At 45.2% G+C, this 27,456-nt stretch overlaps 1 protein-coding gene across 2 annotated transcripts; it reads left to right on the forward strand.

Moving 5' to 3' along the window:
- Positions 1-1,856: 1,856 nt before the first annotated feature.
- LOC134340579 (prostaglandin E synthase 3-like) lies at positions 1,857-26,972 on the forward strand. Of its 2 annotated transcripts, XM_063037991.1 has the most exons (8): positions 1,858-2,014; positions 10,564-10,677; positions 19,816-19,885; positions 20,214-20,312; positions 20,605-20,697; positions 22,468-22,527; positions 24,018-24,045; positions 24,126-26,972. In XM_063037991.1, coding segments are annotated over exons 1-8 (486 nt in total). In that variant the 5' UTR covers positions 1,858-2,012; the 3' UTR covers positions 24,146-26,972. The 2 variants fall into 2 exon arrangements, with proteins under 2 accessions (XP_062894062.1, XP_062894061.1); XM_063037992.1 differs by lacking the exon at positions 22,468-22,527 and having other exon boundaries at positions 1,857-2,014.
- The last annotated feature ends 484 nt before the right edge of the window (positions 26,973-27,456 follow it).

The raw sequence follows: 27,456 nt of genomic DNA on the forward strand, positions 1-27,456 counted from the left end.
CTGTAAAATGTTTTTCAAGCATTTTCTGTTTATATTTCTGGAAGGAGTGTTATTTGTTGAATGCTTTCAAACTTTTCCCATTTTGATATATGCTGGCCATATATGTTTTACTTCCCTTGCCTTTCAAGTCTTCAAGAGGATTCACACCAGATTCCACACAGGCTTTATGCAGGAATGAATTTGAGCTGTGAAATTATCAGTGTTGAATCATTGCATTGCAATATAAGCTAGTGATTAACCACATGTGGTTCCAGTGACTCCATTTCAGGCACAAATTAATTTTAGTATGAAATGTTTTGTATTCATTACAGCTAAATGTTCTTATGTCATTATTTAGTGTCAAACTTTGCAGTATTTTTCACTGTTTGAGGTTCGATGGATTTCAGATACAGCAGAGTTCAATACAGAAGTTGCTTCTTTTGTTTATCAAGCAGTATTTTAACTTTAGCAATGATTACTGAGACTTGCACAATGTGTCCCAAATTTGTCATTGTGATTGGATGCTATTTGAACTTTGCCATGATCTGCCTTTTTGGGGTCGCACTATCAGCTGGACTTGCTTTCAACTGATGACCCTAAATGGTTACTATTTGCTTGAGTTTGTACCGTGACATCTCTTCGCGACAATATTGCTGAAACGTCCATGATCTTGAATCCAGCATTATTTCACTGATTCCCATTAATGGCAACAAACAAGGAGATAAAATACAAAGACTGTAAATTTTCTACTGTCGTTTCACAAAGGAAAGTTTCTCTTAGACTATTATTACAAGCAAGGAACTTAGTTAAATCATAGTGTCAATTATTTACCAGCCAAGATGTCTAAAAGAGCCATATCTCAGTTCTTGATTAACCAAATATCACATTGGATGATAGTGGGATCCCTGTCTGGAGTTTGATCCAGCACACAAGTATGTAATCCCAAATTAATATACCTTTAATACACCTCTAATTAATACACCTTTATTTGAATTGGGGAGTTTTGTGTAACAGCAATGCTTAAGACTGGCTTCCTACCAATACTGAAGTAGCTAGGTGTTATCGAGACTCTGTAGTCCTGAATGCTCACACGGCACTATTTCAAAGACGGGAGCTGTCTCCAGTAGCCTAGTTTGTACTCAAGTAACGTCACAAATGGATCTTTATTTTAAACATTGCTACTTGTTGAAGTTTACCTGTGCATATGTCTACATTACAACAGTGATCACTATTCCTTGGTCGTGAAATGCTTTCAGTGGACCTGACCTTGTGAAAGATGCTATATAAAATGCATCTTTCTCTCGTAATTTGATAATCTCATGTTATACAGGCCCATCATTAATTATATAAATGTAAACAGCGTTTTACTTGATTAAAAGTTTGCGCTTACATTGCATTGCAAGTATAATTTGGCAAACAATTGCCATGATGTTGGAAATGGTCAAAGCAGCCATTTTGAGCACAGCAAGGTTCCACGACCACCAGTCAAAACTAATTACCAATCTACGATGGTCGTATACATGAAAGAAAATTTCACGATCTTCAGATAGCACTGTACCATCCTTGCTAAGGCATCCAGTTCAATCCATTGGTACTAGAAGAGCCGGTCTGGATCGTAGTTCTGGAATGGGACTAAAATGGATGCCGATGATCAATGAAGCAGAGCAGAAGGGCTAAATGAACATTTGGTGTTTAAAACGAGGGGAAACAAAATTCTGTTACTGCTGTAGCTCCTGAATCATTAACTGCGAACGGGTAGGCGCATTTACTAGCTGTGCACTTGATTGACGCTTTGGCGAAGACAGGACGTCCCGCAGTTTGAGCAGTGTACGCAAAGCCGACCAATCCATTCGACGATCTGGGGCGCGGACGTCAGATTAATTTGGTAACCATAGCGAGCGGCAGAGTGAACGCGTGCTGCGTCACTTTGGGTGAGGGAGAGAGGAGGGGAAAAAAAAGCCAGAGCGCGGTTGTCCTGACGCCACTTGTATTGCGAGCTCCTTGCACTCTAGAAGAGCTTAACCACGACAAGCATGTGAGTAATGGCTCAACTTCGCCCGCCCGATGACGCTTTATTCTGCTTGTGGAGGGTATTGTATAGGAGGGTGAGCGGTGGTAGCCGGGCGCTTTTTCGCCCTGCTAGGCCATTGCTTGTTTCATGCCCCCCCAAAAAAACACGAAAGCGGGGGAATAAGCATCTGTTAGATTGCAACTGGAATTGAAGGTAAAAGATGAGGAACACTTTTTTTCTCTCTCTGCAGCAAAACATTGCCTGTGCTTCAGCGAATGCTTGTGATTTTTAAATAAGCCCTGTATGTAAAACGAATCCGGGAGAATTTTACCCGCGTGCAGTTGTCAGTCATGTTAGGTGAGACAGAGATGGGGAAGGATACTTCAAAGGTCTAAATTGTCTTGTAGTTCTGAATGTGTAACCTTCGGTTGTTACAATGCATTGTAGCTGGTTAGTGTTTCGGTAGTTAAAGGGTAGGGGTCTAAACAGTTTTTGGCTTGCCACACACGTGAGAGCCAAGTGGCACACAACCTTGCGGAACCGAAGCAGGTTCCAGCGCAAAAAGAATAGACTTTTTCCACCTGGCCCCTTCCGGTTTTTAAAAAAATGTCTGTGGGACCATCCCTCTCTTTAATAAACTCTATGTAATCATTTGTATTTCCTTTCCTTGTGTATCTCTTGTTCTCGGCAGCAAAATTGGGGCGCTGTGCTGTTCTGAAAAGGTTTAAGAACCGCGCGCGGCTTCTAGAAATTTCTGTCTGTCGCGCGCGGGCGCGCACTCGCAGCAGGAATTTGGTGATTACTTTAAACAAAAAAAAACCCTAGCCTCTCCTCCCTCACTTATCTTTCAACAGCGACGACTTTTTGATGGAACAATGGCGGCCACCAAATAGTTAATGAGGCTTATTCGCCCCCTTTTTAGGCTTGGGGAAGGAAGAATTAGACTCGAGTAGCCGCTGGTGAAAGCTGTTGCGCAATGTCGAAGAAACCGCCATTATCGCAGCCCTAACTGGATGGGCCCAACCCCCTAGGTTTTACTCGGTGTCCTTGCCTTTAAGACACCTCGTGCGATTATGTATCCATTCGTCTATTTTCTGTTCACTAGGTATTTCTCTTCCGTGATTGTTGCAAGCGGCGGAATTGCTCCCAGGACACCCGCTGCTTGAATTGTAGACACGTTTGTTCTATGTGCGTGCGTGTTTTCTGCGTACGTCCGCGCGTGTTTTACCAGGGCTGTTCTCACACACGCAATATATCCAGAACCATCGAAGGACCGCAAGTGTTTAATTTCTATTTATAGTTTCCATATATTCGGCATTAAGTCCCGAGCTTGGGATGCCTATTCTGATTAGTTAGATATGGTGCATTGCGTGTGGGTCGATAATATATAAGGTAACGTAGTTATGACGAGGAATTACGTCCCAGGTGTCATTCGTGTTTTTTTTGCAGTACAGTTTATCTGCATTTGGTGAATAAGATTTTTAAGGTGGGAGCGATCCGGTTTTTTTGCAAGGATGTGGAGGAATTCATTGATTGTGAGACATTGAGGTAAAAAGAAAGGCTGTTGGCTTTGTAGGCGTGGGGGAGATCTGGAGTGAAGTGAGGGGGTATAATGCTCCCACTTTAAATTAGTTGATTTTTAGCTTCAGAGTCTAAAGGTTCAATCTTTCCTTGCAGCAAATGGTTACAGACTATGGTGTGACTAACAAGGATGCTGTGAACAAATCCTACCTGAACTGTCAATTCTCAGAGACAAGTGCTTAAACATTTGGCGTTAGTCATATGGACATGCATATAGAATGCTCTGATCTTTTAAGTGATGTGACAGTATAGCATTAGACATTTCTTCTTGAGTGCTACTGATCTTCTGTTCATATACTTTAAAAGCCATGAACTTGATTTTTTTTAAATCTCTGCATTAGATAGTTCATTGTTTTATCAGTATTTTCGGGGGGGGGGGGGATGTTCCTGTAGCTTTTGGCTTCATACTAATTAAACACAAACCACTGAGACATTACATATACCTACATTAAAACTTTATCTGTGTTTCTAGATACTTGATATTCTCTGAGATATTCACTCGTTTATGCTAACTTTAATTGCTGTACCTCTTGAAGTGGAGTTGTTTGGAATATTGCTCCTGAAACTTTGTTATTCATATAAAATAGAAAAAGTTACTGTCAGTTCCAAACCCTAAGACATCTTCTTAGTACTGTCTCGTTTCCTTATAGACTTAGTGTATGTTTATCAACCATTCATCCAGTGTCTTACCCATTCTTGGGGTTTTTCCTGAACCTTCAGCTCTATTTTTCAATTGCCTTTACATTGACATTTTACAATGTTAAATAAAAACTTTAGAACTCAAGATACATCGTGTCACTGGGCTTGCTACCTCCACTTTTACATGTCACATTCTTCAAATAAGTTGTAAGATTAGTCAGCTCCATCTTGGGTACTAGCCTCTATAGTGTCTAAGACACCTTCAAGGAGCAGTGCCTCAGATAGACAGTGTCCATTATTAAGCCCACACCCAGGTCCTAAATGGACATTGAACCCATGAACAGAATCTGACTTTTTAAAATATTATTTGTTTTGCACTGTTTTAAATTTAACTATTTAATAACATTTATTTATTTTCCCCCTTCTATATTATCATACATTTTACTGCTGCTGCTGCTGCTAAGTTAACAAATTTCACGATGCATGCCAGTGATAATAACCTTGATTCTGTTAAGTTAAAGGTTGGTCATGGTCATACAATACAGAAACGGGCCTGGTGTCTGTGCTGACCAAGTACCCATCAATGCTAATCCTAGCACTTGATCCATCAACATCTATGCCATGGCAATTCAAGTGCCATAATGAAACTTTAATAGGAGAGTGTCCCCACTGCCCTGTCAAGCAGTGTGTTCCAGATTCTACGCTATATACTCTATAATTTTGCACACCTTCATCAGGTTTTCTTCAGACCCACCCCTCCACCTTCCAGCCTAATAACTAAAAATAACTCAAAACTCCAACCCAACCAACATGTTGGAGAACAGCAACATCATCCTGCAACTTTACCAGAGTAATCAAGTATTTTCTTGTGGTGACCAAAACTGCACATTATGTTCTAGAGTGGCCTCACCGATGTTTTATAAGACTGTAGCATAACCTCTCTGCTCTTGTATTCTATGTTCAACTATGAAAGATGGCATCTGATATGCTGCCTTTACTATTGTCTAACTGATGTTGGGCTTTAGAGAATGAGGAACCTGTTATTGGGTATGTCCTATCCTGGTTTTCCCAAAGTGCAATTTTGGAATAAAATTCTTCCATTGCTCTGCATTGGATCCCATTAGCTCTATTTAGGTCAATGTTCCATGTGGGGATTAAAGCCATGTAATCTACGTCAACTGCACTGCCCTCATTTGTAGTTAGTTACGTCTTTGCAAAAAAATCATTTGTTATGACTGGAATAGATGAGAACAAATGAGGGGGATGGCTACATTTCTTTTTCATTCCTGTGGAGTGATTTTGAAAATGACTTATGGCTTCAGCTTGCATGCCAGATTCATCCCTTGTTACCTTAAGGAAATTGGTAATTAACAATTGACATGTGACCCTACAGTGGCTTAATAGTTCTGAAATAAACTCATTTGAGCTACAAGTTAAGTCGCGTGTATTGTGTTTGTTATTTCATGGATATTAAACTTGGACTCCATCAACTCATCCCGTGGCAGTTCTATGAAAAGCAAGGGTGCTTTTACTTGTGTCAGTATATCTCAACCAATGTATCTATAAAAAATTTATCTCAACATCATGTTTCTGTGTATAAATTGACTCGTGCATTTTACATTACACCTGAAAAATACTTCCTTGGTTGTTAATCTCTTGGGACATCTTGTGTGTGACAGTTCCTGCATTAAAACAGTTTTTTTTTTGTCAAAGATGCTATTGCTCCTTATATATTTTGATAGGTCTACTTGGGAATAGCACACCAGATTATGCTCTCAACATTTTCTAGCTTCATGCATTTTTGAAGTATTATACACATTTAGTTTGTTTGCAATAATTTCTAATTTCCTAAAGGGTCCAAGGAGGGAAATGAATAGTCATGCAGCATGGGAATAGATCTTTCAGCCATTGTGTTCACACCCTGTCGTCATACACCCATTCTACTGATCATATTTTTCCTGTTGCATCCCCATCAACTCCTCTCCCCCAATTTGCCCCAAATCTCTTGAAAGTTGTACCTATGACAATGAGGTTGAAAGCTTTGTAAAGTCTTTGGATCTAATGGCTAGGGATATTAAAAAGAACTAAGAATGCATGTGCTTTATACTGTCTTTGTCAAATCCACATTAGAATTCTATCAGGCTACTTATCTGAGTCATTATTTCAACTTCCACCAGAAACTTGAAATGTGTAATGCTTAAAAACCTGGTGCATGCAGAAAAAAGTACTGCTATTTGCTAGTAGATGTAGGGTTAGAGTTGAGTCTTTAAAGTGTGTATCTATTTAAATCTTGTGTATCTATCTATCCTAATCTTATCTATCCTTGGTCAATATCAAATGTAGTTGGTACCTGACATCAACTTAAAATGTATTAACCTTATGTGCAGATTTAAGTGGACCTGATACTGTGGAAATGGAACCTACTCACAGCCTCAGCATTGTCTCTACAATAATGAGACCCAGTTCTTTGGAAATTTGTATAAATGCACCATAAACTAGCCATTTCATTTGGTGATCATATAGCATTTTTCACAATGATTTTCACGTTAATTGCATTGAAGGAAAGCACTTATTTTAATGTGATATTTTGGGGATTTATTTGCAGATATTCTAATTGTGTGGGCACATGGCCAAGTGGTTAAGGCATTTGACTAGCGACTTGCGTGAGTTCGAGCCCCAACCGAGGCAGCGTGTTGTGTCCTTGAGCAAGGCACTTAATCACACATTGCTCTGCGATGACACTGGTGCCAAGCTGTATGGGTCCTAATGCCCTTCCCTTGGACAACATTGGTGTCGTGGAGAGGGGAGACTTGCAGCATGGGCAACTGCCGGTCTTCCAGACAACCTTGCCCAGTGAAGACTTTCCAGGCGCAGATCCATGGTCTCGCAAGACTAACGGATGCCTTTTAATTCTAATTGTAAAGCGGGATTTTAAATATTGAGTATGTTGTGACTGAATCTACCAATGGTTGGGCTTTGCAAAATATAACTTAATTTAAAGATTTGGCCTGATTACTAGCTTTACTGTTATGAAGCATTACTCCTTAGGTTTAGTTTTAGCATTCAGTTCCATTATTCTCATACATCTAGCAACAGTTGTCTTCCTGCAAGCAGGAATACATTTGCCTTAAAAACTTGCCTTCATTCTGAGTATTTGCTCAAACTCATCTGGTATAGGTTGTGTATGTTTTATGTGATGAGTGGAGGAATGGGTAGTGTTGAGGTGGCAGGAGTCTGTATAAGATCTTGGTGCAGGTTAGAGTGCGAGGAAGTAGATGGGATACAGCATAAGCACATACTTCCTTATGTACATTGATAGGAAGAATAAAGCCCTGGACTTAAACGGGAGAGAAATTGGAGGTGCAAAGGGACCTTTTAAGGCTTCCCTTAAGATTAACTTGCAGGTTGAGTTGGCAGTGATGAAGGCAAAATGCAATGTTAGAATGAATTTCAAGAGTACTAGAATATACAAGGAAGGATGTGCTGCTGAGGCTTTAAGATGTTAGACCACATTTGGAGTATTTGGGCCGCGTATCTCTGGTCCTTGACCATTTTATTTCCTTATGCTATTCAGTTTTTATCCATGGTTACGATGAAATTGCCTAACTTTTGCGTAATGGTTAGCATAGCACTATTACAGCTCAGTGTGATCCGAGTTCAATTCTGGTATCCTCTGTAAGAAAAGCAAAGTAAATGTTATGTTTTTGAAAGCACTTTCCGTTTAGAAATTGTATTTGATTCCCACCATGCATTGCAAACATTTTGCAAGTTTGCTTAATTGCCCTATGCTATGGCCAGTTAATGTCAGTTTTTACTTTTGTAGCCAGCTTATTTCTGTCCCCTGATTCTACACCATTATTTTTGTCAAAAGTCCTCCAAAGAGGATGTTTTCAAGTATCTTTTTTTACCCTACATTGTTAACTAGTAGCCAGATTACATTTTGTTACATCTTGTTTGAGATTGGATTACATTTTGTAATGTTCCTTTTTTTTAAATCTTGTAGCTTCCCACATCTCTATAGATAAAATGCAGTTGCAAGTTATTTTGATCTGGACTGAAGCATGCCCTTGTTTTCTATCTTTTGTGTGATTTTTTTTCATGATTTGCCCTTTGAAAAACAGAATTCCATCCTCATTTGCTGGTTTGTCCTCCCTGCATTCTTGTGTACTTTTAGAAAACAATAAGGCTGTGGCTTCATTCACATTAGTTTATTTATTTTTTATCAATTGAGATGCATGATCGGGTTCAAACAATCCTCTTTACTAAGCTGGTGATCTCTAATGAACTAACATTAAAATATTGCTGGCTGTGTGCATGACTTTGATTATCTTTATTTTTCTTTTTCCACATTTTAGCTTTCTTGTCAATACACATTCCTCTCAATATTCTAGTTTGATTTTACTTCTATCAGACTGTCTTCTGTATACTTCATCAGAACTTAAATTGGAGAATTTTAAATTAAGGCATTTTATAGGGCATTAGCATTTTATATTAGGCATTATTGTACCTGAGCCACCCCATTTTGATATCGAAATGATCCAGGAAGTAAACTAAATGTTTTTAGGTTTACTGTTTGAGCTGCTTGAATTTTTAAGTGCTGTATATAGACTGATTAAATAGGAACACTTTCCCAAAATAAGTTGCATTTAGCAAAATCTAGTAGAGTAAATGGCTCAATGGTCTCCGCACAAAAACGGTCGTTTTGAGATGAGTACAGAATCTAGGTTTTAAATCCAGATATTAAACTGTAATGAAGACTAGACTTGTAATCAGCAGTTTCACAAAATCCTCTGCTCTGGTTGTCCTGAACATATACTCTTTCTCCACCACTGAAGCTTGTCTCGCATTTTCTACTGTTGCTTCTGGATTTTTGTGTATTTTTAATTGTCTTCAATTTCACTCTGATTTTGCTGGATGATTCTTGATGGGTTCTCTTCCACCGGTGCCTGACAGCTGATGTCATCCAGGTTGCCATTGTTCATTAACAGGCTTTGACAGCAAGTGTCAGCTATGGCCAGTTAATGTCAGTACTGTTGTATACACCTCTAATTAGGAATTGAGTATTGGAAATTTGCAGTTTCTGTGGATTTGAGAAATGGTGCTTTGCACACCTATGCTATTTATAGCCGTGAAAGGTCTTCCTGCATCTTCCGTTCCACAAGTTCAAAGAAAAAAATCTTGTCAGCTTGGCTAAGTTAGTTTGCTCTTTGTTCTTGGCTTCTGTGACAGTATAAGTACCAAAAAAGAGCAGAATAATGCCTGCATTGAAGTCTTGATTTCTGGAGAGAATTTTCTTCAAGAAGGTAAGGGATTGAGGTTGAGCTTTAAAACAGTTGGGCACTTCTGTTGAAATGAAAGTGAGGGAGAGGAAAGATGTGGCATTTGCCAGGTGAATCTCCTGCTGTGCTCCACATTGAAGATGGATAAGTGCAGCAAGGAAGTATTAGCTTCCACAAAATTGTAATTACCACAAAAAAAGTGTAACTACCACAAAATTGTGTTTATTATTGACATATAAAAATTGATGTATAGTTGACCAGCAAAAGTCTCAGTCATAGTAGCTAGCTATGGGGGCAGAAATAGGCACCTGTCCCTTTCAGGTTGGGATTGGTATTAAGTGGGTATTGACAGATTATATGGGAACCGAGTTGGTAGAAGATTTTCATTATTAATAGCTTTCCCTGGTGTAATTCAATATCTCAAGTTTTGCTGATGATGAAATGCCAAAGGCAATAATCTACTTGGCACCTTTGGATTAAGTGTTGCCATTATCTTTTACCTTTTTTTCCTAAATTGCCCTGCTTGTAAGCGTATTTGTTATGCTATTCTGAATTTGCTTGTTATAATGTTAGTGCATCAAATTAGGCATGGGGCCTAAATGCTATACACAAGCAAATTGCTATTCACGCAATAATGGTTCCTTGCTGGTGCAGTTAATTTCTGTAGTGACTACACAGCAGATGTTGTAATTGAATCTCTTGGTTCTGATTTATTTAGCTCAGAGGTTCCCAAACATTTTGAGTGCCCCAACCCAAGAGTCCAGTGCCAATGTGAAACATGTCCATTTTAGGCACTTTGTGCTTTGATCACCAAACAATGCACCTTGTATCATTAATAAGATTTTCCCCATTCCCTTCTCCCTTTTCTGTTGCTCCTTTTGCTCCCCTTTGTGCACTATCCTGAAAAGTTTAAGACTCTAACTTTTTTTAAACCCCTTTCACTAGCAGAACCCAGAGACTAAACTGACATCATTCTATTAGAATGTAAATACTTTATGCATGCGGCTTTAAAACTTGTAGTGTTTTTTTTTCACACAAACCTTGTGATTGTTTTCGCTCCCATGATGCTTTTAGGCAGCCAGCTTCTGCAAAGTGGTATGACCGAAGAGACTACGTCTTTGTTGAATTTTGTGTAGAAGACAGTAAGGATGTTGAAATAAATTTTGAAAAAGAGAAGTTTACATTCAGGTACGTAGTAGATATTCAATCGCATTTATGTTAAATATCTGCCATAAGTTTAGGAGCAGCTGTTTTTGTTTGCATCTTTAAATTCGATTTGAAAAGAATTCAGGCTCTAGTAGTTGCAGTGCCTTTCTCATAGTACTTTTCATAGTCTGAATGTTTTTTTAGTTAAGTGCTATTTTTTTTACTCTTAAATGTATGTTTGTATCCCTGTGAATCTATTCTTGAGATTTTGGTCACAATCTGATAGTGTGACTGCACTTTTTTCCAGATATTTCACTACTGGAGTTTTGGTTTTCAAGACCTATTTTAAAACATTAACTGTTGATTTGATACCAGAAAGACAGTTCATTGTGGACACCTTGGCACTGCGCAAGAATCTTATGCAGTTTCCACTACATTTAATTTCCATACATCTTTGTCTTCCACCGTTTTTCCTTTTTAAGGTCTTCCCATGCCAAATACTGCTGCTTAGCTAAGTGGGCAAACCAGTAATATTCCTGTACTGTCTGCCAAGTAGTTTTTATTCCTTTTTTTTCCCCCAAATATTCTTCTTTGTATGGATATGCCTGGATGTATGGGTATAACTTGTTTGGCTGTGGAGAAACTGAATTTGCACCTTGCTGCTCTGTAAAAGCGCAAAACATGAGGGACTAAACTTGTAATACCATAATACTGACATTCCTCTGAATATTCTTACAGAAAGGCTGAAATATTGTTGCAGAAGGTATAATGTAGATGCTTGGACTAGAATGTGAACCTACATGGGAAAAATACACACAAGGGGAAAACGTGCCCACTATTTGGTTTTTCACTAAATATTGTTTCATTCTTGGATATATTGATTGGGATTATTTGAGTTTAACACAAGATTGGTAATGTTGGCTATTGATCCAGAAAAGATCTTTGTGCCTTCCTCTTGGGGAAAGTATTTGTTCACATTTCTCTACTTCCTCTTAATTTGAAGTTGGAGATTAACGCTAGAATCTGCAAAATGTTGTCATAACTATTATCGTCACCGTACAATGGCTAGGAACAATTGTGCCTTTCATTATGATCATGAGGTTTGCAGAGGATCACTCGAATTTTCCACTGAGTTGAAAAGCACAATGCTGCTTAACTGACCAGTTGATAGTTTGATTGCTCTTTCTGCTTAAAAGCCAGTGCAGACTGTATACTTAGACAGATTAACTGTTCTGCCATAATTTCGGATGAAGAATTCATCTTGCTTGTCGGTGGCTAAGACATTTCCTTAAAGTTTACTACTTTGGGCACTAGGTTACTGACCTTATTTTGATAGATCTTTAGGGTTCTTGGTATCTTTGAATCAGATGCAAATTGGAGCTTCAAATCTAGGCCTCTTATTGTGGCTATCAGTAGCAATTACCAAATGATTAAAGCAATATTTAATGTACGTTGAAAATCATCTGTATTTTTAGTCCAAGTGGAACCAAAGTACATTCTACCAGCCATCAAAGCCTACCTTAATTTCAATCTGATCAATTCTTGCGTATACTCCAGTGTCAGCAAGTTTGATATATTGAATTTATGAAGATGTTGACCAGATCAGTAAGTATGAAAACATGTTTAAAGTCTTGCCGTATACCTAGAGCTGCATAAGGTTATAAAAGAATGCCTTTGCGCAAAGCTTGCAATTTTATTTTCCCAGTCTTTTGTCCTGAATCCAATTGCAATTCTTATTATGGCTTATCCATTATAGCAAAAACTACAAATCAAACCTGGGACTTTGATTTCATTATGCTTCCTTTACAAATTAAGCAGTGAGAAGTTTTCTGCATCAGTAGGATTTAAGCAGATAGACTTTGACTGTCTTATCGTTTACACATTGAATACTCAATTTCCTTGCTTTTTTTCTTGTTTAGTTTTATCTTAAAGTATTGAGTACTTTTTTAAGCCTGCCCCCACCAGTGCTCCCAAGAGCATTTGTGGAAATGCGTGATTCTTGGAGTGTTAATGCTCTAAAGCTCTGGTTTGTTTGTCAAGGTTTAGTGAATGCTTTCAAGTTTTAAATTTATAATGCAGTAAATTTTGAATTAAAAAAAGCCTTAATACCATGTTTTGAGTTTGTAGCCTGTTTTTTTTAAATATGCTTAGGATGTCTACTTCACTTTTTCAAGCAGGAGTTCTATCATCACCAGCTACTCTCTGAAATCATTGTTTGATATTTCATTTGGCTATGAGAACCCAGCGCATGACAGCCAACAGTTCTTGCATGATGTAAAAGTATTTAATGAGTTTCTTGAGAGCCATTTGTTTTTTTTCTCCTCACTCCCTCCCTCCCTCCCTCTCACCCCCTCCCTCCCCTCTCACCCCCTCCTTCCCCTCTCACCCCCTCCTTCCCCTCTCACCCCCTCCTTCCCCTCTCACCCCCTCCTTCCCCTCTCACCCCCTCCCTCCCCTCTCACCCCCTCCCTCCCTCCCTCCCCTCTCACCCCCTGCCTCCCTCCCTCCCACCCCCTCCCTCCCTCCCACCCCCTCCCTCCCTCCCTCCCTCCCTCCCCTCTCACCCCCTCCCTCCCCTCCCTCCCCTCTCACCCCCTCCCTCCCCTCCCTCCCCTCCCTCCCCTCTCACCCCCTCCCTCCCTCCCCTCTCACCCCCTCCCTCCCTCCCCTCTCACCCCCTCCCTCCCTCCCTCCCCTCTCACCCCCTCCCTCCCTCCCCTCTCACCCCCTCCCTCCCTCCCTCCCCTCTCACCCCCTCCCTCCCTCCCTCCCCTCTCACCCCCTCCCTCCCTCCCCTCTCACCCCCTCCCTCCCTCCCCTCTCACCCCCTCCCTCCCTCCCCTCTCACCCCCTCCCTCCCTCCCCTCTCACCCCCTCCCTCCCCTCTCACCCCCTCCCTCCCTCCCCTCTCACCCCCTCCCTCCCCTCTCACCCCCTCCCTCCCTCCCCTCTCACCCCCTCCCTCCCTCCCCTCTCACCCCCTCCCTCCCTCCCCTCTCACCCCCTCCCTCCCTCCCCTCTCACCCCCTCCCTCCCTCCCTCCCCTCTCACCCCCTCCCTCCCTCCCTCCCCTCTCACCCCCTCCCTCCCTCCCTCCCCTCTCACCCCCTCCCTCCCTCCCTCCCCTCTCACCCCCTCCCTCCCTCCCTCCCCTCTCACCCCCTCCCTCCCTCCCTCCCCTCTCACCCCCTCCCTCCCTCCCTCCCCTCTCACCCCCTCCCTCCCTCCCTCCCCTCTCACCCCCTCCCTCCCTCCCTCCCCTCTCACCCCCTCCCTCCCTCCCTCCCCTCTCACCCCCTCCCTCCCTCCCTCCCCTCTCACCCCCTCCCTCCCTCCCTCCCCTCTCACCCCCTCCCTCCCTCCCTCCCCTCTCACCCCCTCCCTCCCTCCCTCCCCTCTCACCCCCTCCCTCCCTCCCTCCCCTCTCACCCCCTCCCTCCCTCCCTCCCCTCTCACCCCCTCCCTCCCTCCCTCCCCTCTCACCCCCTCCCTCCCTCCCTCCCCTCTCACCCCCTCCCTCCCTCCCTCCCCTCTCACCCCCTCCCTCCCTCCCTCCCCTCTCACCCCCTCCCTCCCTCCCTCCCCTCTCACCCCCTCCCTCCCCTCTCACCCCCTCCCTCCCTCCCTCCCCTCTCACCCCCTCCCTCCCTCCCTCCCCTCTCACCCCCTCCCTCCCTCCCCTCTCACCCCCTCCCTCCCTCCCCTCTCACCCCCTGCCTCCCTCCCTCCCACCCCCTCCCTCCCTCCCACCCCCTCCCTCCCTCCCTCCCTCCCTCCCCTCTCACCCCCTCCCTCCCCTCCCTCCCCTCTCACCCCCTCCCTCCCCTCCCTCCCCTCCCTCCCCTCTCACCCCCTCCCTCCCCTCTCACCCCCTCCCTCCCCTCTCACCCCCTCCCTCCCCTCTCACCCCCTCCCTCCCCTCTCACCCCCTCCCTCCCTCCCTCCCCTCTCACCCCCTCCCTCCCTCCCCTCTCACCCCCTCCCTCCCTCCCCTCTCACCCCCTCCCTCCCTCCCTCCCCTCTCACCCCCTCCCTCCCTCCCTCCCCTCTCACCCCCTCCCTCCCTCCCTCCCCTCTCACCCCCTCCCTCCCCTCTCACCCCCTCCCTCCCCTCTCACCCCCTCCCTCCCTCCCCTCTCACCCCCTCCCTCCCTCCCCTCTCACCCCCTCCCTCCCTCCCTTCTCACCCCCTCCCTCCCTCCCTTCTCACCCCCTCCCTCCCTCCCTTCTCACCCCCTCCCTCCCTCCCTTCTCACCCCCTCCCTCTCTCCCCTCACCCCCTCCCTCCCTCCCCTCTCACCCTCCCTCCCTCCCCTCTCACCCTCTCACCCTCCCTCCCTCCCTCCCCTCTCACCCCCTCCCTCCCTCCCCTCTCACCCCCTCCCTCCCTCCCCTCTCACCCCCTCCCTCCCTCCCCTCTCACCCCCTCCCTCCCTCCCTTCTCACCCCCTCCCTCCCTCCCTTCTCACCCCCTCCCTCCCTCCCTTCTCACCCCCTCCCTCCCTCCCCTCTCACCCCCTCCCTCCCCTCTCACCCCCTCCCTCCCTCCCCTCTCACCCCCTCCCTCCCTCCCCTCTCACCCCCTCCCTCCCCTCTCACCCCCTCCCTCCCTCCCTTCTCACCCCCTCCCTCCCTCCCTCCCTTCTCACCCCCTCCCTCCCCTCTCACCCCCTCCCTCCCTCCCTTCTCACCCCCTCCCTCCCTCCCTCCCTTCTCACCCCCTCCCTCCCTCCCTTCTCACCCCCTCCCTCCCTCCCTTCTCACCCCCTCCCTCCCTCCCTTCTCACCCCCTCCCTCCCGCCCTTCTCACCCCCTCCCTCTCTCCCCTCACCCCCTCCCTCCCTCCCTCCCTCCCTCCCCTCTCACCCTCCCTCCCTCCCCTCTCACCCTCCCTCCCTCCCTCCCCTCTCACCCTCCCTCCCTCCCCTCTCACCCCCTCCCTCCCTCCCTCCCCTCTCACCCCCTCCCTCCCTCCCTCCCCTCTCACCCCCTCCCTCCCTCCCCTCTCACCCCCTCCCTCCCTCCCCTCTCACCCCCTGCCTCCCTCCCCTCCCACCCCCTCCCTCCCTCCCACCCCCTCCCTCCCTCCCTCCCTCCCTCCCTCCCTCCCTCCCTCCCCTCTCACCCCCTCCCTCCCCTCCCTCCCCTCTCACCCCCTCCCTCCCCTCCCTCCCCTCCCTCCCCTCCCTCCCCTCCCTCCCCTCTCACCCCCTCCCTCCCCTCCCTCCCCCTCCCTCCCCTCTCACCCCCTCCCTCCCCTCTCACCCCCTCCCTCCCCTCTCACCCCCTCCCTCCCCTCTCACCCCCTCCTTCCCCTCTCACCCCCTCCTTCCCCTCTCACCCCCTCCCTCCCCTCTCACCCCCTCCCTCCCTCCCCTCTCACCCCCTCCCTCCCTCCCTCCCCTCTCACCCCCTCCCTCCCTCCCTCCCCTCTCACCCCCTCCCTCCCTCCCTCCCCTCTCACCCCCTCCCTCCCTCCCTCCCCTCTCACCCCCTCCCTCCCTCCCTCCCCTCTCACCCCCTCCCTCCCTCCCTCCCCTCTCACCCCCTCCCTCCCCTCTCACCCCCTCCCTCCCCTCTCACCCCCTCCCTCCCCTCTCACCCCCTCCCTCCCTCCCCTCTCACCCCCTCCCTCCCTCCCTCCCCTCTCACCCCCTCCCTCCCTCCCTCCCTCCCTCCCCTCTCACCCCCTCCCTCCCTCCCTCCCCTCTCACCCCCTCCCTCCCTCCCTCCCCTCTCACCCCCTCCCTCCCTCCCTCCCCTCTCACCCCCTCCCTCCCTCCCTCCCCTCTCACCCCCTCCCTCCCCTCTCACCCCCTCCCTCCCCTCTCACCCCCTCCCTCCCTCCCCTCTCACCCCCTCCCTCCCTCCCCTCTCACCCCCTCCCTCCCTCTCACCCCCTCCCTCCCTCTCACCCCCTCCCTCCCTCCCCTCTCACCCCCTCCCTCCCTCCCCTCTCACCCCCTCCCTCCCTCCCCTCTCACCCCCTCCCTCCCTCCCCTCTCACCCCCTCCCTCCCCTCTCACCCCCTCCCTCCCCTCTCACCCCCTCCCTCCCTCCCCTCTCACCCCCTCCCTCCCTCCCCTCTCACCCCCTCCCTCCCTCCCTCCCCTCTCACCCCCTCCCTCCCTCCCTCCCCTCTCACCCCCTCCCTCCCTCCCTCCCCTCTCACCCCCTCCCTCCCTCCCTCCCCTCTCACCCCCTCCCTCCCTCCCTCCCCTCTCACCCCCTCCCTCCCTCCCCTCTCACCCCCTCCCTCCCTCCCTCCCCTCTCACCCCCTCCCTCCCTCCCTCCCCTCTCACCCCCTCCCTCCCTCCCTCCCCTCTCACCCCCTCCCTCCCTCCCTCCCCTCTCACCCCCTCCCTCCCTCCCTCCCCTCTCACCCCCTCCCTCCCTCCCTCCCCTCTCACCCCCTCCCTCCCTCCCTCCCCTCTCACCCCCTCCCTCCCTCCCTCCCCTCTCACCCCCTCCCTCCCTCCCCTCTCACCCCCTCCCTCCCTCCCCTCCCACCCCCTCCCTCCCTCCCCTCCCACCCCCTCCCTCCCTCCCTCCCTCCCCTCTCACTCCCTCCCTCCCCTCTCACCCCCTCCCTCCCCTCCCTCCCCTCTCACCCCCTCCCTCCCCTCCCTCCCCTCCCTCCCCTCTCACCCCCTCCCTCCCCCTCCCTCCCCCTCCCTCCCCCTCCCTCCCCTCTCACCCCCTCCCTCCCTCCCCTCTCACCCCCTCCCTCCCTCCCCTCTCACCCCCTCCCTCCCTCCCCTCTCACCCCCTCCCTCCCTCCCCTCTCACCCCCTCCCTCCCTCCCCTCTCACCCCCTCCCTCCCTCCCCTCTCACCCCCTCCCTCCCTCCCCTCTCACCCCCTCCCTCCCTCCCCTCTCACCCCCTCCCTCCCTCCCCTCTCACCCCCTCCCTCCCTCCCTCCCCTCTCACCCCCTCCCTCCCTCCCTCCCCTCTCACCCCCTCCCTCCCTCCCTCCCCTCTCACCCCCTCCCTCCCTCCCTCCCCTCTCACCCCCTCCCTCCCTCCCTCCCCTCTCACCCCCTCCCTCCCTCCCTCCCCTCTCACCCCCTCCCTCCCTCCCTCCCCTCTCACCCCCTCCCTCCCCTCCCTCCCCTCTCACCCCCTCCCTCCCCTCCCTCCCCTCTCACCCCCTCCCTCCCCTCCCTCCCCTCTCACCCCCTCCCTCCCCTCCCTCCCCTCTCTCCCCCTCCCTCCCCTCCCTCCCCTCCCTCCCCTCCCTCCCCTCCCTCCCCTCCCTCCCCTCCCTCCCCTCCCTCCCCTCTCACCCCCTCACCCCTCACCCCTCACCCCCTCCTTACCTCCCTCACCTTACCTCCCTCACCCCCTCCCTCACCCCACCTTCTGGAGGTCTCAACTTGTGGGAATAGTTTTTAAGTAATTAGCAGCCTTTAACCTACATGTGGTAATGAAATTATTTTGGCAGATTTACAGAAATGAGACCTAGATACATTTAATATGGTTGCAAACCATTTCATATTGCCTCTCCCTACACAAAATGCTATAATCCGCTTCCACCACTTGCTAGGGTGAAGCCAAATGCAAACTAGAAGAATAGGGTCTCTTATTTCATCTGAGTAGTCACAACCCAACAGCATGAACATTCAATTCTGCAGTTTCAGGTAACTGCAGGCCACCCATCCACAATTTGTTTCTCCTGATCTACCCAAGTCCTTTCACTTGCCCCTTTCTTTCTTATCTCCCGCATGGTTCCATCTGTCTTCTACCACCTGATTTGTCTCTTCCTTACTATTCACATCTGCCCCACATCCCTTTCTCATCTGAGTTTGCTCATTACCTTCCTTATCCCATAATCTGCATGCTTTTGTCTCTGCCAATCACCTCCCAACCTCGTTATTATCTCCACCCTCCCTCATCAGGCTCCAAGCTGTTAACACCTCTTCAATTGGATCCACCTATATCACTTCCTAGCCTGTCTCACCCTCTTTTTTCCCCCCCATATTAAATGCCTTCTCATTTACTCTTGATCCTGATGCAGAGTCTTGACCCATTTCTTTGCCTGCACAGATGCTGAAAATGCCAAGTTTACTAAATACTCTCTATTTATTTCCTCTGTGTTTATGCAATTGCCTATTGCTAGTTTAGCTCAGTGATAAAATGCTATGCTAATTTGTGGTGTTGTACCATGCTGGACATGAAGGTTTTTGAGATTTTGGTCAGAAGGGGCAACCTGTCATGCTTTCATTGAAGCAAGTGCCCAGTGAAAAATTGACAAGTCCATTTATTAACATTAGGTCAGGGAATTTGGATTAATTTGTTACTAATTCTCAAGAAGTTGAACTGACCTGTGACAGATGCAAAAAAAATGTATTTTATACCTTTCCCTAGATGCTGTTGAAGATGGAGCAGAGATCTTTGTAGTTCAGGTTTTTATTAATGTACAGTATTGCATATGAACATTTAAATTAGATGAAGATAAAGAGATAGTCATACAATGAGGCATGAGTTGTACATGAAGGCACATTAGAAGTTGGTTGGATGAGAAGAGCACGTCGTCTTGTCAGGACAATCTGTTGTGATTTCCCCAATGTCTAAATGAAAATGCATGCTTTTGTTGACGTTTGATGTCGAAGTCAGTTTTTAAACTTGCAAAATAAAGCCATCAGGCTAAAAAGATGAAATAAAAAGCAAGTGATAGAAATATCTGCACAGGATTTGTGGAGGGACATCTTGTGTCAATAACTAGGGTCATCAAATTGAAATGTTTGTTCTCCATTATTCTTGGCATTTTTGGTGTTACAGTAGAAAAATGTGCTGTCTCTGCAGCTCTGCAACACTGGAGGAGGTTGGTAACGTGAGTGGACGTGGGGCAGAAAAATTAACAAAACTATGGAGGTTGTACTTCCATGTAAAATGGGGGTTTTGCACACCTTTCCCAGTTCTTTCAAAGGGTTTATATCTGCAAGCAATATAACATCAAGTTAGGATTTGGAATATTCTTTTCCAGCTGTGCCATTTTTGAACACTGCTACACCTGTTGCTTGCTCCAAGACCTCATTCTGATATGTCGTTATGGCCCAATTTTTAAAATCTGCAACTAAGTATGGCATATTAATACATTAAGTCATAAGTTTGATATTTTAAAATTTAAGAAAAAAATGAAATTCATTTATTTGTATGGCATCTCTTTTCCTTGTAGCTGTCTTGGAGGAGCAGAGAACATAAAGCATTTTAATGAAGTTAATCTTTATAATGCAATTGACCCAAATGTAAGTATTGGACAATAAATGAACCAGATAAGTAATAACCTCTGCTACTTTTGCATGTTTGTTCTAATTCTTAATTGAGAAAGTATGTTAATGATCAGTGTCAGACTTTTACAGTGCGGTTTAGTTGTTCACTGAAAACACAATAATGGGTCGCTGTCCCTTTGGTGACAAAGTATGGTTGAAATTTTTGATAAATCATATTTAAATTATATTTTTGGGCCTAAGGAGTATACTTAACATTTCACTAGGAGAATAATAGTTGTTGCAATGATCTAATTGCATGGATCTGTATAATGTTGGTCTATATTCTTGTCATGGTGTTTTGTAGGATTCCAGACACAAGCGGACAGATAGATCTGTCTTGTGCTATTTACGAAAAGGAGAATCTGGTCAGGCATGGCCACGGTTAACCAAAGAAAAACCAAAGGTAACTAGGACTGTGCAATGTTGTACTCCAATATCCAGTTTTCATTCTTGGCATCCTCTGTAAGGAGTTTGTATGTCCTCCCCGTGGAATGTGTGGGTTTCCTCTGGCTGCTGTGGTTTCCTCCCACAGTCCAAAGATTAGTACTGGTTAGTAGGGTAATCTGGTCGTAAATTGTCCTGTGATTTGACTAGGGTTTAATCACTGGGTTAATGGCAGTGTGGCTCAAAGGGCTGGAAGGGCTTATTCCGTTCTGTATCTCTAAATAAAAATTATTGACTGGTCACTTTTGCAGTTGAACTGGCTCAAAGTGGATTTCAATAACTGGAGAGATTGGGATGATGATCCAGAAGAGGAAGATCTATCCAGCTTTGAGAAGTTTTCACAGGTAGGTGCATTCATTTGAGTGATTGGCTAATATATACTACTGCACATGTATATACACATCCTTCAAGGGGTATTCGTTTAGCAGGGTCAAATACATCACAGTTCTGGAAAATGGATGTCAATCAAAGGAAAAGATGGATGTCAACCTGTAGGAAAAGATTTGATATTCTAGGAAGTAAACTCCAGAGAAGAGTTGGTTTCTTGTTCAAACCTCGTTAGCTTGCACTGAATTCTTGATTCACTTCCTGATGAGTTTGAGTTCTTTTGCTCATTTGTTTATTGGCTCAGCATCTCAGAGTGTGCAACTGCACATAAGCCTTCAAAAATAATCTCACCTGCATGTCATAGTGTAAGCACTATACATACACCATATACAGTGGACAAAACTACATCTAAACTATGGTGTTCCTTGCACAGTGGTGCTGAGAATTTTGTCCAAATAAAAATTCTTGGATTGGCAGGAAACTTGTTTGCTGTGTAGGAATACTTTATATAAAAAAAATTAAAGCATATTTGGATAATGTTTTCTACTAATGTAGCTTAAGCTTCTCAATGAGCGATAATTTTTCTAATGGCCATGTTTTTTTTTAAAGTCAAATCTTCTTTATATTGAACATTGTGCTTGCCCACCACTTAATTTGCCTTAACCAAATGCGAGTACAGGTCGACCTTCACTAATCCGACTACCTGTAATCCGGTCCCTTCGATAATCTGCACTGATTTCAAATTATCCACACAACTGTAATTTCAAATTTTCCAGGCCATCGTGCCAATCTGCTGCGCATTATTTTGGTTGCACTAGATCTGTTCATGTGTTGGCGCACTCTTGTAAGCACAGACAGGCGACTCCTGCTTGTTTTCCTGCGTTTATTAATATCATTTGCGTGAGGCACGGCTGCCCGGCACCTGCTCATCTCACCCGCCAGCAGCGGGGGAGCTGGTGCGCGCTGGGCCGGTCCGCATTCTCGCCCGCCTGCCGGCAGTCGCGCACTGCCCTCCGGCGTCGCCCGGACGACGCTCCATTTTCTTCTGCCTATGACCTCAGATCAGACGTGGTGATTATATTACTAAGCAGAGGAAAGGAAACCAGGATTCCCTCAGTGCGAGTGAAGAGGGAAGAGCCCAGCACCAAATCCCTGGGCTCCTGGCGGTTGCGTGAAATGTAGTGTCTAGAAGACCTCCTTTCTCTGACTTCTGCTTCTGACAACCCCACACTTGCAGACATGTAACTTTGCCTGAAGCAATTGGCAATCGCCTCTGATCTGGGCCGACATTTATGTGCTGGGTGGTATCTAATTAATTAGCTTGTTTATTTCGGCTTTTTTTTCTTAAAGATGTGCTGGGTGCGTTCCAACTACCGCTGCACCACTGCATTCTTCACGGCAATGTATCGGTCTGCGGCCCGGAGGGTGGGGGCCACTGGCTTAATGTGATCCTTCTGTAATTCAGCATTTTCACTAATCCGGCACTCAGGTCCCAGCGGATTAGTGAAAGTCGACCTGTACCAATGGTGTTAATAGGATTTGGATTGTGTAGATGGTTACAGTTGTGACAGTCACTGAAGAATGAATCTGGGCTAATTGCCTTCAGCCCCATCTTCTCTTCCCAAGTAATATATAACCAGTGTCATGGCCAAGGTGAGTGAGGGATGTATCCTGGTCTGTATAACTCAACACCACCCCATCTAGTTCTTGCCCCTATTTAGAATGTCTTTATTAATGTACTGTTTAGAATTAAGTTTTTTTTTAAAAATTAAAATACATCTTTATAGATGATGAACAATATGGGAGGAGATGATGGAGACATCCCAGACGTTGATGGAATGGATGATGTAAGTATGAAGATACTAGCTTAGAACTTTGTATTTTTAAATTCATGAAACGGAAATGAGATTATGCTACTACCCGGTAACTATAGCAGTTATAACTAGATTCTCAAGGTTCAAGTTCAAGCCCTAGGTAGTTTTGTAGCTTTCTGTTAATCAAATAGTGTAGATTGCATGCCGTAATATGGCTAATTGTGCCTTTGGTAAGGAGAATATCAAAATGACTGCTATATTAAATGTCTTTTATTACAGAGAAGTCATGGTCCATGGTTTAGTCAAAGGCAGGGGGTTAAAGAAATTAATTGGAAAAGATTTGGGCAGTTATATTTGGTAGAATTTGTTTTGCCCTGGTTAGACCTATTGAAATTGAGTTGGTCTAAGGCTTTGATTTTTATATTATCTGTTTGGCCATTGGTAGTTATTTTTCTTGGAAATTTTACATCCCTTGATTGCAAACTCCATTTTCACAGGTGCAGACAATACACTGGTGCCAAAGTCGTTCTTTACTGTTTTTTTTTCTTCTCCCTCCCTCTTGGCACACTGTTACTGTGATTTCAGTCATATTCCTTCCTAGGTCCCTCAAACTCTTCAAAAGCTCACCTTTTGAGCGATTCACATGATTTATATCCTTGGCTCCTTTGTTTTTGGATTGGTACAACACATGACAGCTGCAACATAAATTAACTCTTAGTAGTTGGGAAATCTTTCATTTGTGATAGTTGTCATAGTTAAGTCAATCAAGTCTTTGTCCCAGGAAAAAGTTCTTTGTCAGCCAGAGCAAAGAACCATGCTTAATGTTAACTGAAGATAAGTGCAATTTGTGATTTTTTTTTTTTTTAATGCTTTCCATAAGGTCAAATAGGGCAAGCACAGCTGTGATGCTCAACAGACAGGGATGGTGTGACATGGGTAGGCTTGGAACCAGATTAATGCACGATGCATAGCCAGGCTAGGGTATAAAGTACATGAATTTGGTGATAATTGATCATGTGCTGTATAGAGAAAAACCAGTACATTTCTTGGATTACAGGAATATTGAGATTCAATACTACAAATTTTATACTAGAAATTGTTTTTAAAATGGAATGAAAACACTATTTTTGATGTAGGTCTGTCCACTGTCTAAAAGGGTAATGCATTGTCACTTGTAGAATCATAATGAATTCTTGTGATGCATGTATTTAAATTTTGAATTTCTGACTCCATCTGTTGGGTTTGCATGTGTTGACTACTGCAAATGTACTAAGAAGTGCCACACTACTTTTGATAACTAGTGTATGTAGTTTAAGCTTGTATTCTTTTTCTCTACCTCAAAGTATGTTTTTGATTTGGAGTATTTCACTATGGGATGTCCAATTGCTATTATGTAATTGGGAACACATGGGGTGTAAATGGAGCGAGTTTGTTCTGAAAGTATTTTGCTTGCTAACTATAATAGTGAATTGAAGTCATTCGCAACATATAGTAAATGCCTTTGTTTATCCTTTGTTCTGTAGGATGGGTCGCAGGATAGTGATGATGAGAGTAAGTAACTTTTTGATTTGACTTTGAGGTAATTTTGTTTCCACTGTACTTTAATTAACTATCTTTTTTTGTTTTTCCAGAAATGCCAGATCTAGAGTAAACAAATTGAGGGGAAAAGGCTTCAGGGAATTGGAAGCAACGCGTTCATTAAAATGTTAATTTTTAACAAAATTATAAGTTGATAGTTGTTCAGGGCAGTGAGGCATATTTCAATTCATTTTCAACCTGTTCAAAAGGCTTTTCTAGGGGTCGATGCATACCAGAGTATTGGACAAAATTGCTTACCAGTACAGGACAATATAAAAATATGCCGTTATGCATATTATATGTCAGGACTTGAGTAAAAGTTATTTACGGTGATTTGAATTTGTACTGATCTAGTACTAAACGTTGTAGTTGGTATCTAATACTGAATTCCTTCAGTATCAACTAAGCCACTGTAGCTAATTCTGCAGCAGTTAGGTAGTGAGGTTTTAATAACTTTTCAGAGTGGCTCCGTCTCTTCAGAATTCGTTCAAACTATTAATGGTATTGATTGACCCTTAAGCTTCTACATCTGTTAGTATGATGAGTGATAAAGCTGTACATTGTCGCTTGTGGATTTTAAGTGGCTGTACATTTAGATGACCAAAAGTGTATTTGCACTGTCTTGATCATGAATGCAAGTTTTAAGAAAACTGTTAATACACTATCTTTAGGATGTATTTTGTGAAATCTGCTCAGTACAAGCTGAAAACCTCAATTATGTCAAATGCAATGGAATTTTTTTTAAGCCTACAATATCTTTCTAATAAACTGTTAACACTTAAATATGCTGTTTTTACTTTGCACATTTTGCATGAATAATAATTGCTTTCTGCACTCATTTGATGTTTTCTATTTAAAATTTTGTTACATTTAAAAATTCCTGTGGATGTACTGTAAAATGCTATTAATACCCTATTCAATAGTCTGAAAACTATTGTACTTCTGGCATACTTATTAAACTTGCTAGGGCCCCATTTGCTTGCTCCCTTAAATTGACTGGTTCACTGAAGCAGTATGTAACATTTTTTTCAAAGGATGAGCTAAGTGTTTGGATATTGATAGTAGGGACCAATGGAGTTAATGGGTGGAGGAAATACAAGGAAGGCCTTAAAGCAGGACATGAGGGTCTGCAGGGATGAAGTTTTTTAAAAAAAATGTTAACCATAGAGTTTGAAATTGAGGTTTGAGCTGCCCAGCATAGGTAAATAGGTAATCAAAAACAATGAGGATATTTGGATGAGGGGGTGGAGAGATTTATATTTATGCAGTGGAGTATTTTTTTTAAAAGAGAAAACAGGTTGTCCAGGACGATGCTAATCTTTCCCTTGTACCCTTTGATTTCTGACAATTTGGCATAACCATACAAACAAAAGCATTGTGATTGGAGCTTGTACCTTGAATATTTCATCCCAAAGTCATGGAGTAACTAAGATATGATCTGGGGTGGATTTGGAGAAGAATGGAAACAAGTCCTGAGGGATTGTAGAACATAGTGCCTTTTCTAATTACTGTTATGAATGGAGCATACATGAGGTCAGTTGGTGAGTGCTGAGTTTTCGATACTGAGCTTGTTGGGAAGGGTGGGTGAAACTTGCTGCAAACCTATTGTGGTGGGTGTCCAATGATGATAGGAAACCTGTGTGGGAGAATTCTTGAAGTGGAAAAGCCATTGCACTGGGGGAACTCTGGATTCAATGGTACGAACAAGTGTCACGACTGCAATCAAGGAAGACCCTGGTCAGTGGACTGGGCAGGTGAGATCCAGTGGTCAGGATGGTAGTTCTGCGACACTGCGTGGAGAGCAAAGGGCAAAAGTAGTCATAGTCTACTTCTGTGTCTCGTCATGGCCTTTGCCCTCCATGGAGCTGACTTCACATGCTAGGACAGGCTTGTCCCTATCTCGCCAGAGTGTGAGGTCACCGGCTACCCTCACCTGTCGAAGCAGTGTACTGTGGTTTGACTACTATCAGAATCGGGTTTATTATCAGCAACATGTGACGTGAAATTTGTTAACCTAGCAGCAGTAGTTCAATGCAATACATAATATAGAAAAAAAAACTAAATAAAATAAGTAAATTACAGTACATATTGAATAGATTAAAAATTGTGCAAAAAAAAACAAATAATTAAAAAAGTGAGGTAGTGTCCAAAGATTCAATGTCCATTTAGGAATCGGATGGCAGAGGGGAAGAAGCTTTTCCTGAACCGCTGAGTGTGTGTCTTCAGGCTTCTGTACCTCCTACCTGATGGTAACAGTGAAAAAAGGGCATGCCCTGGGTGCTGAGAGTCCTTAATGACGGATGCTGCCTTTCTGAGACACCGCTCCCTGAAGATGTCCTGGGTACTTTGTAGGCTAGTACCCAAGATGGAGCTGACTAAATTTATGACCCTCTGGGCTTCTTTCAGTCCTGTGCAGTAGCCCCCACCCTCCATACCAGACAGTGATGCAGCCTGTCAGAATGCTCTCCACAGTACATCTATAGAAGTTTTTGAGTGTATTTATTGACATACTAAATCTCTTCAAACTCCTAATGAGAAATATAGCTGCTGTCTTGCCACCTTTATAACTACATCAGTATGTTGGGACCAGGTTAGATCCTCAGAGATCTTCACACCCAGGAACTTGAAGCTGCTCACTCTCTCCACTTCTGTCCACTGTCACATGCAAACAGCTACTTGGAGCCAAATGTGAGAGCTGAGTGTCCGGTGGGAACCAAAGCTGAGCAAGCTACCCCAGAATGAACACAACAAGCCCCTTCACCAGAGGTGTTACCCACCCTGGACACCTCATATGCCCCAATGCCAAATTCTGTACAGGAATGCTTATACAGTGTTCTACTGACATCTGTTTCAATGTACAATGGTGTTAATTAGATCTGAAATAAACTCTTCATAACCGATGAAGCTGAATTAGAAAAAAATACTAAGCACAGTTTTTATTTACTGGCTGTTATGTTATCAACATAACTGCAAACTTGCCATTTGATGCTTGTGCTTTTGAAACTTCATGTTTTCTTGTGTGACGTGGGGGGGGGTGGAGGAGAAGAAGCTGGAAGCAGACTACCTCTGTATATGCTACCCTTATTGTTGGCTTGTAGAGATTACAGATTTGAGAGTTGTAGTAGGAGCCGTGGCATGTCAAGTAACTGCAGTGCATTTCTGTTGGGTGATGCACACTAGTCCCTGTGCAATGATGGTAGATGAGATGCCAATCAGGTTGTTTGCTTTTGCCTGCATTTAGTCTACTTGAATTGCAGTTTGAGCAAATGAAGACTTTTTTGGTATATTGCCGTCAGTGCTGATGCTTTATTGTCCATTCCTAAATTGAGTAGCTAAGCAACCATGTGGGTGGCTCTGGAGTTGCATAAAGGTCAGCCTGGGTAA

Source organism: Mobula hypostoma, chromosome X1 (genome assembly GCF_963921235.1).
Source record: "Mobula hypostoma chromosome X1, sMobHyp1.1, whole genome shotgun sequence".
Lineage (NCBI taxonomy): Eukaryota > Metazoa > Chordata > Chondrichthyes > Myliobatiformes > Myliobatidae > Mobula > Mobula hypostoma.

Bases quoted from the DNA above. Each gene is read 5' to 3' on its own strand.
- LOC134340579 (XM_063037991.1), top strand. The intron at 20,313-20,604 runs GTAACTAGGACT...TCACTTTTGCAG, and splicing joins TAACCAAAGAAAAACCAAAG to TTGAACTGGCTCAAAGTGGA. The intron at 24,046-24,125 runs GTAAGTAACTTT...TTGTTTTTCCAG, and splicing joins GCAGGATAGTGATGATGAGA to AAATGCCAGATCTAGAGTAA.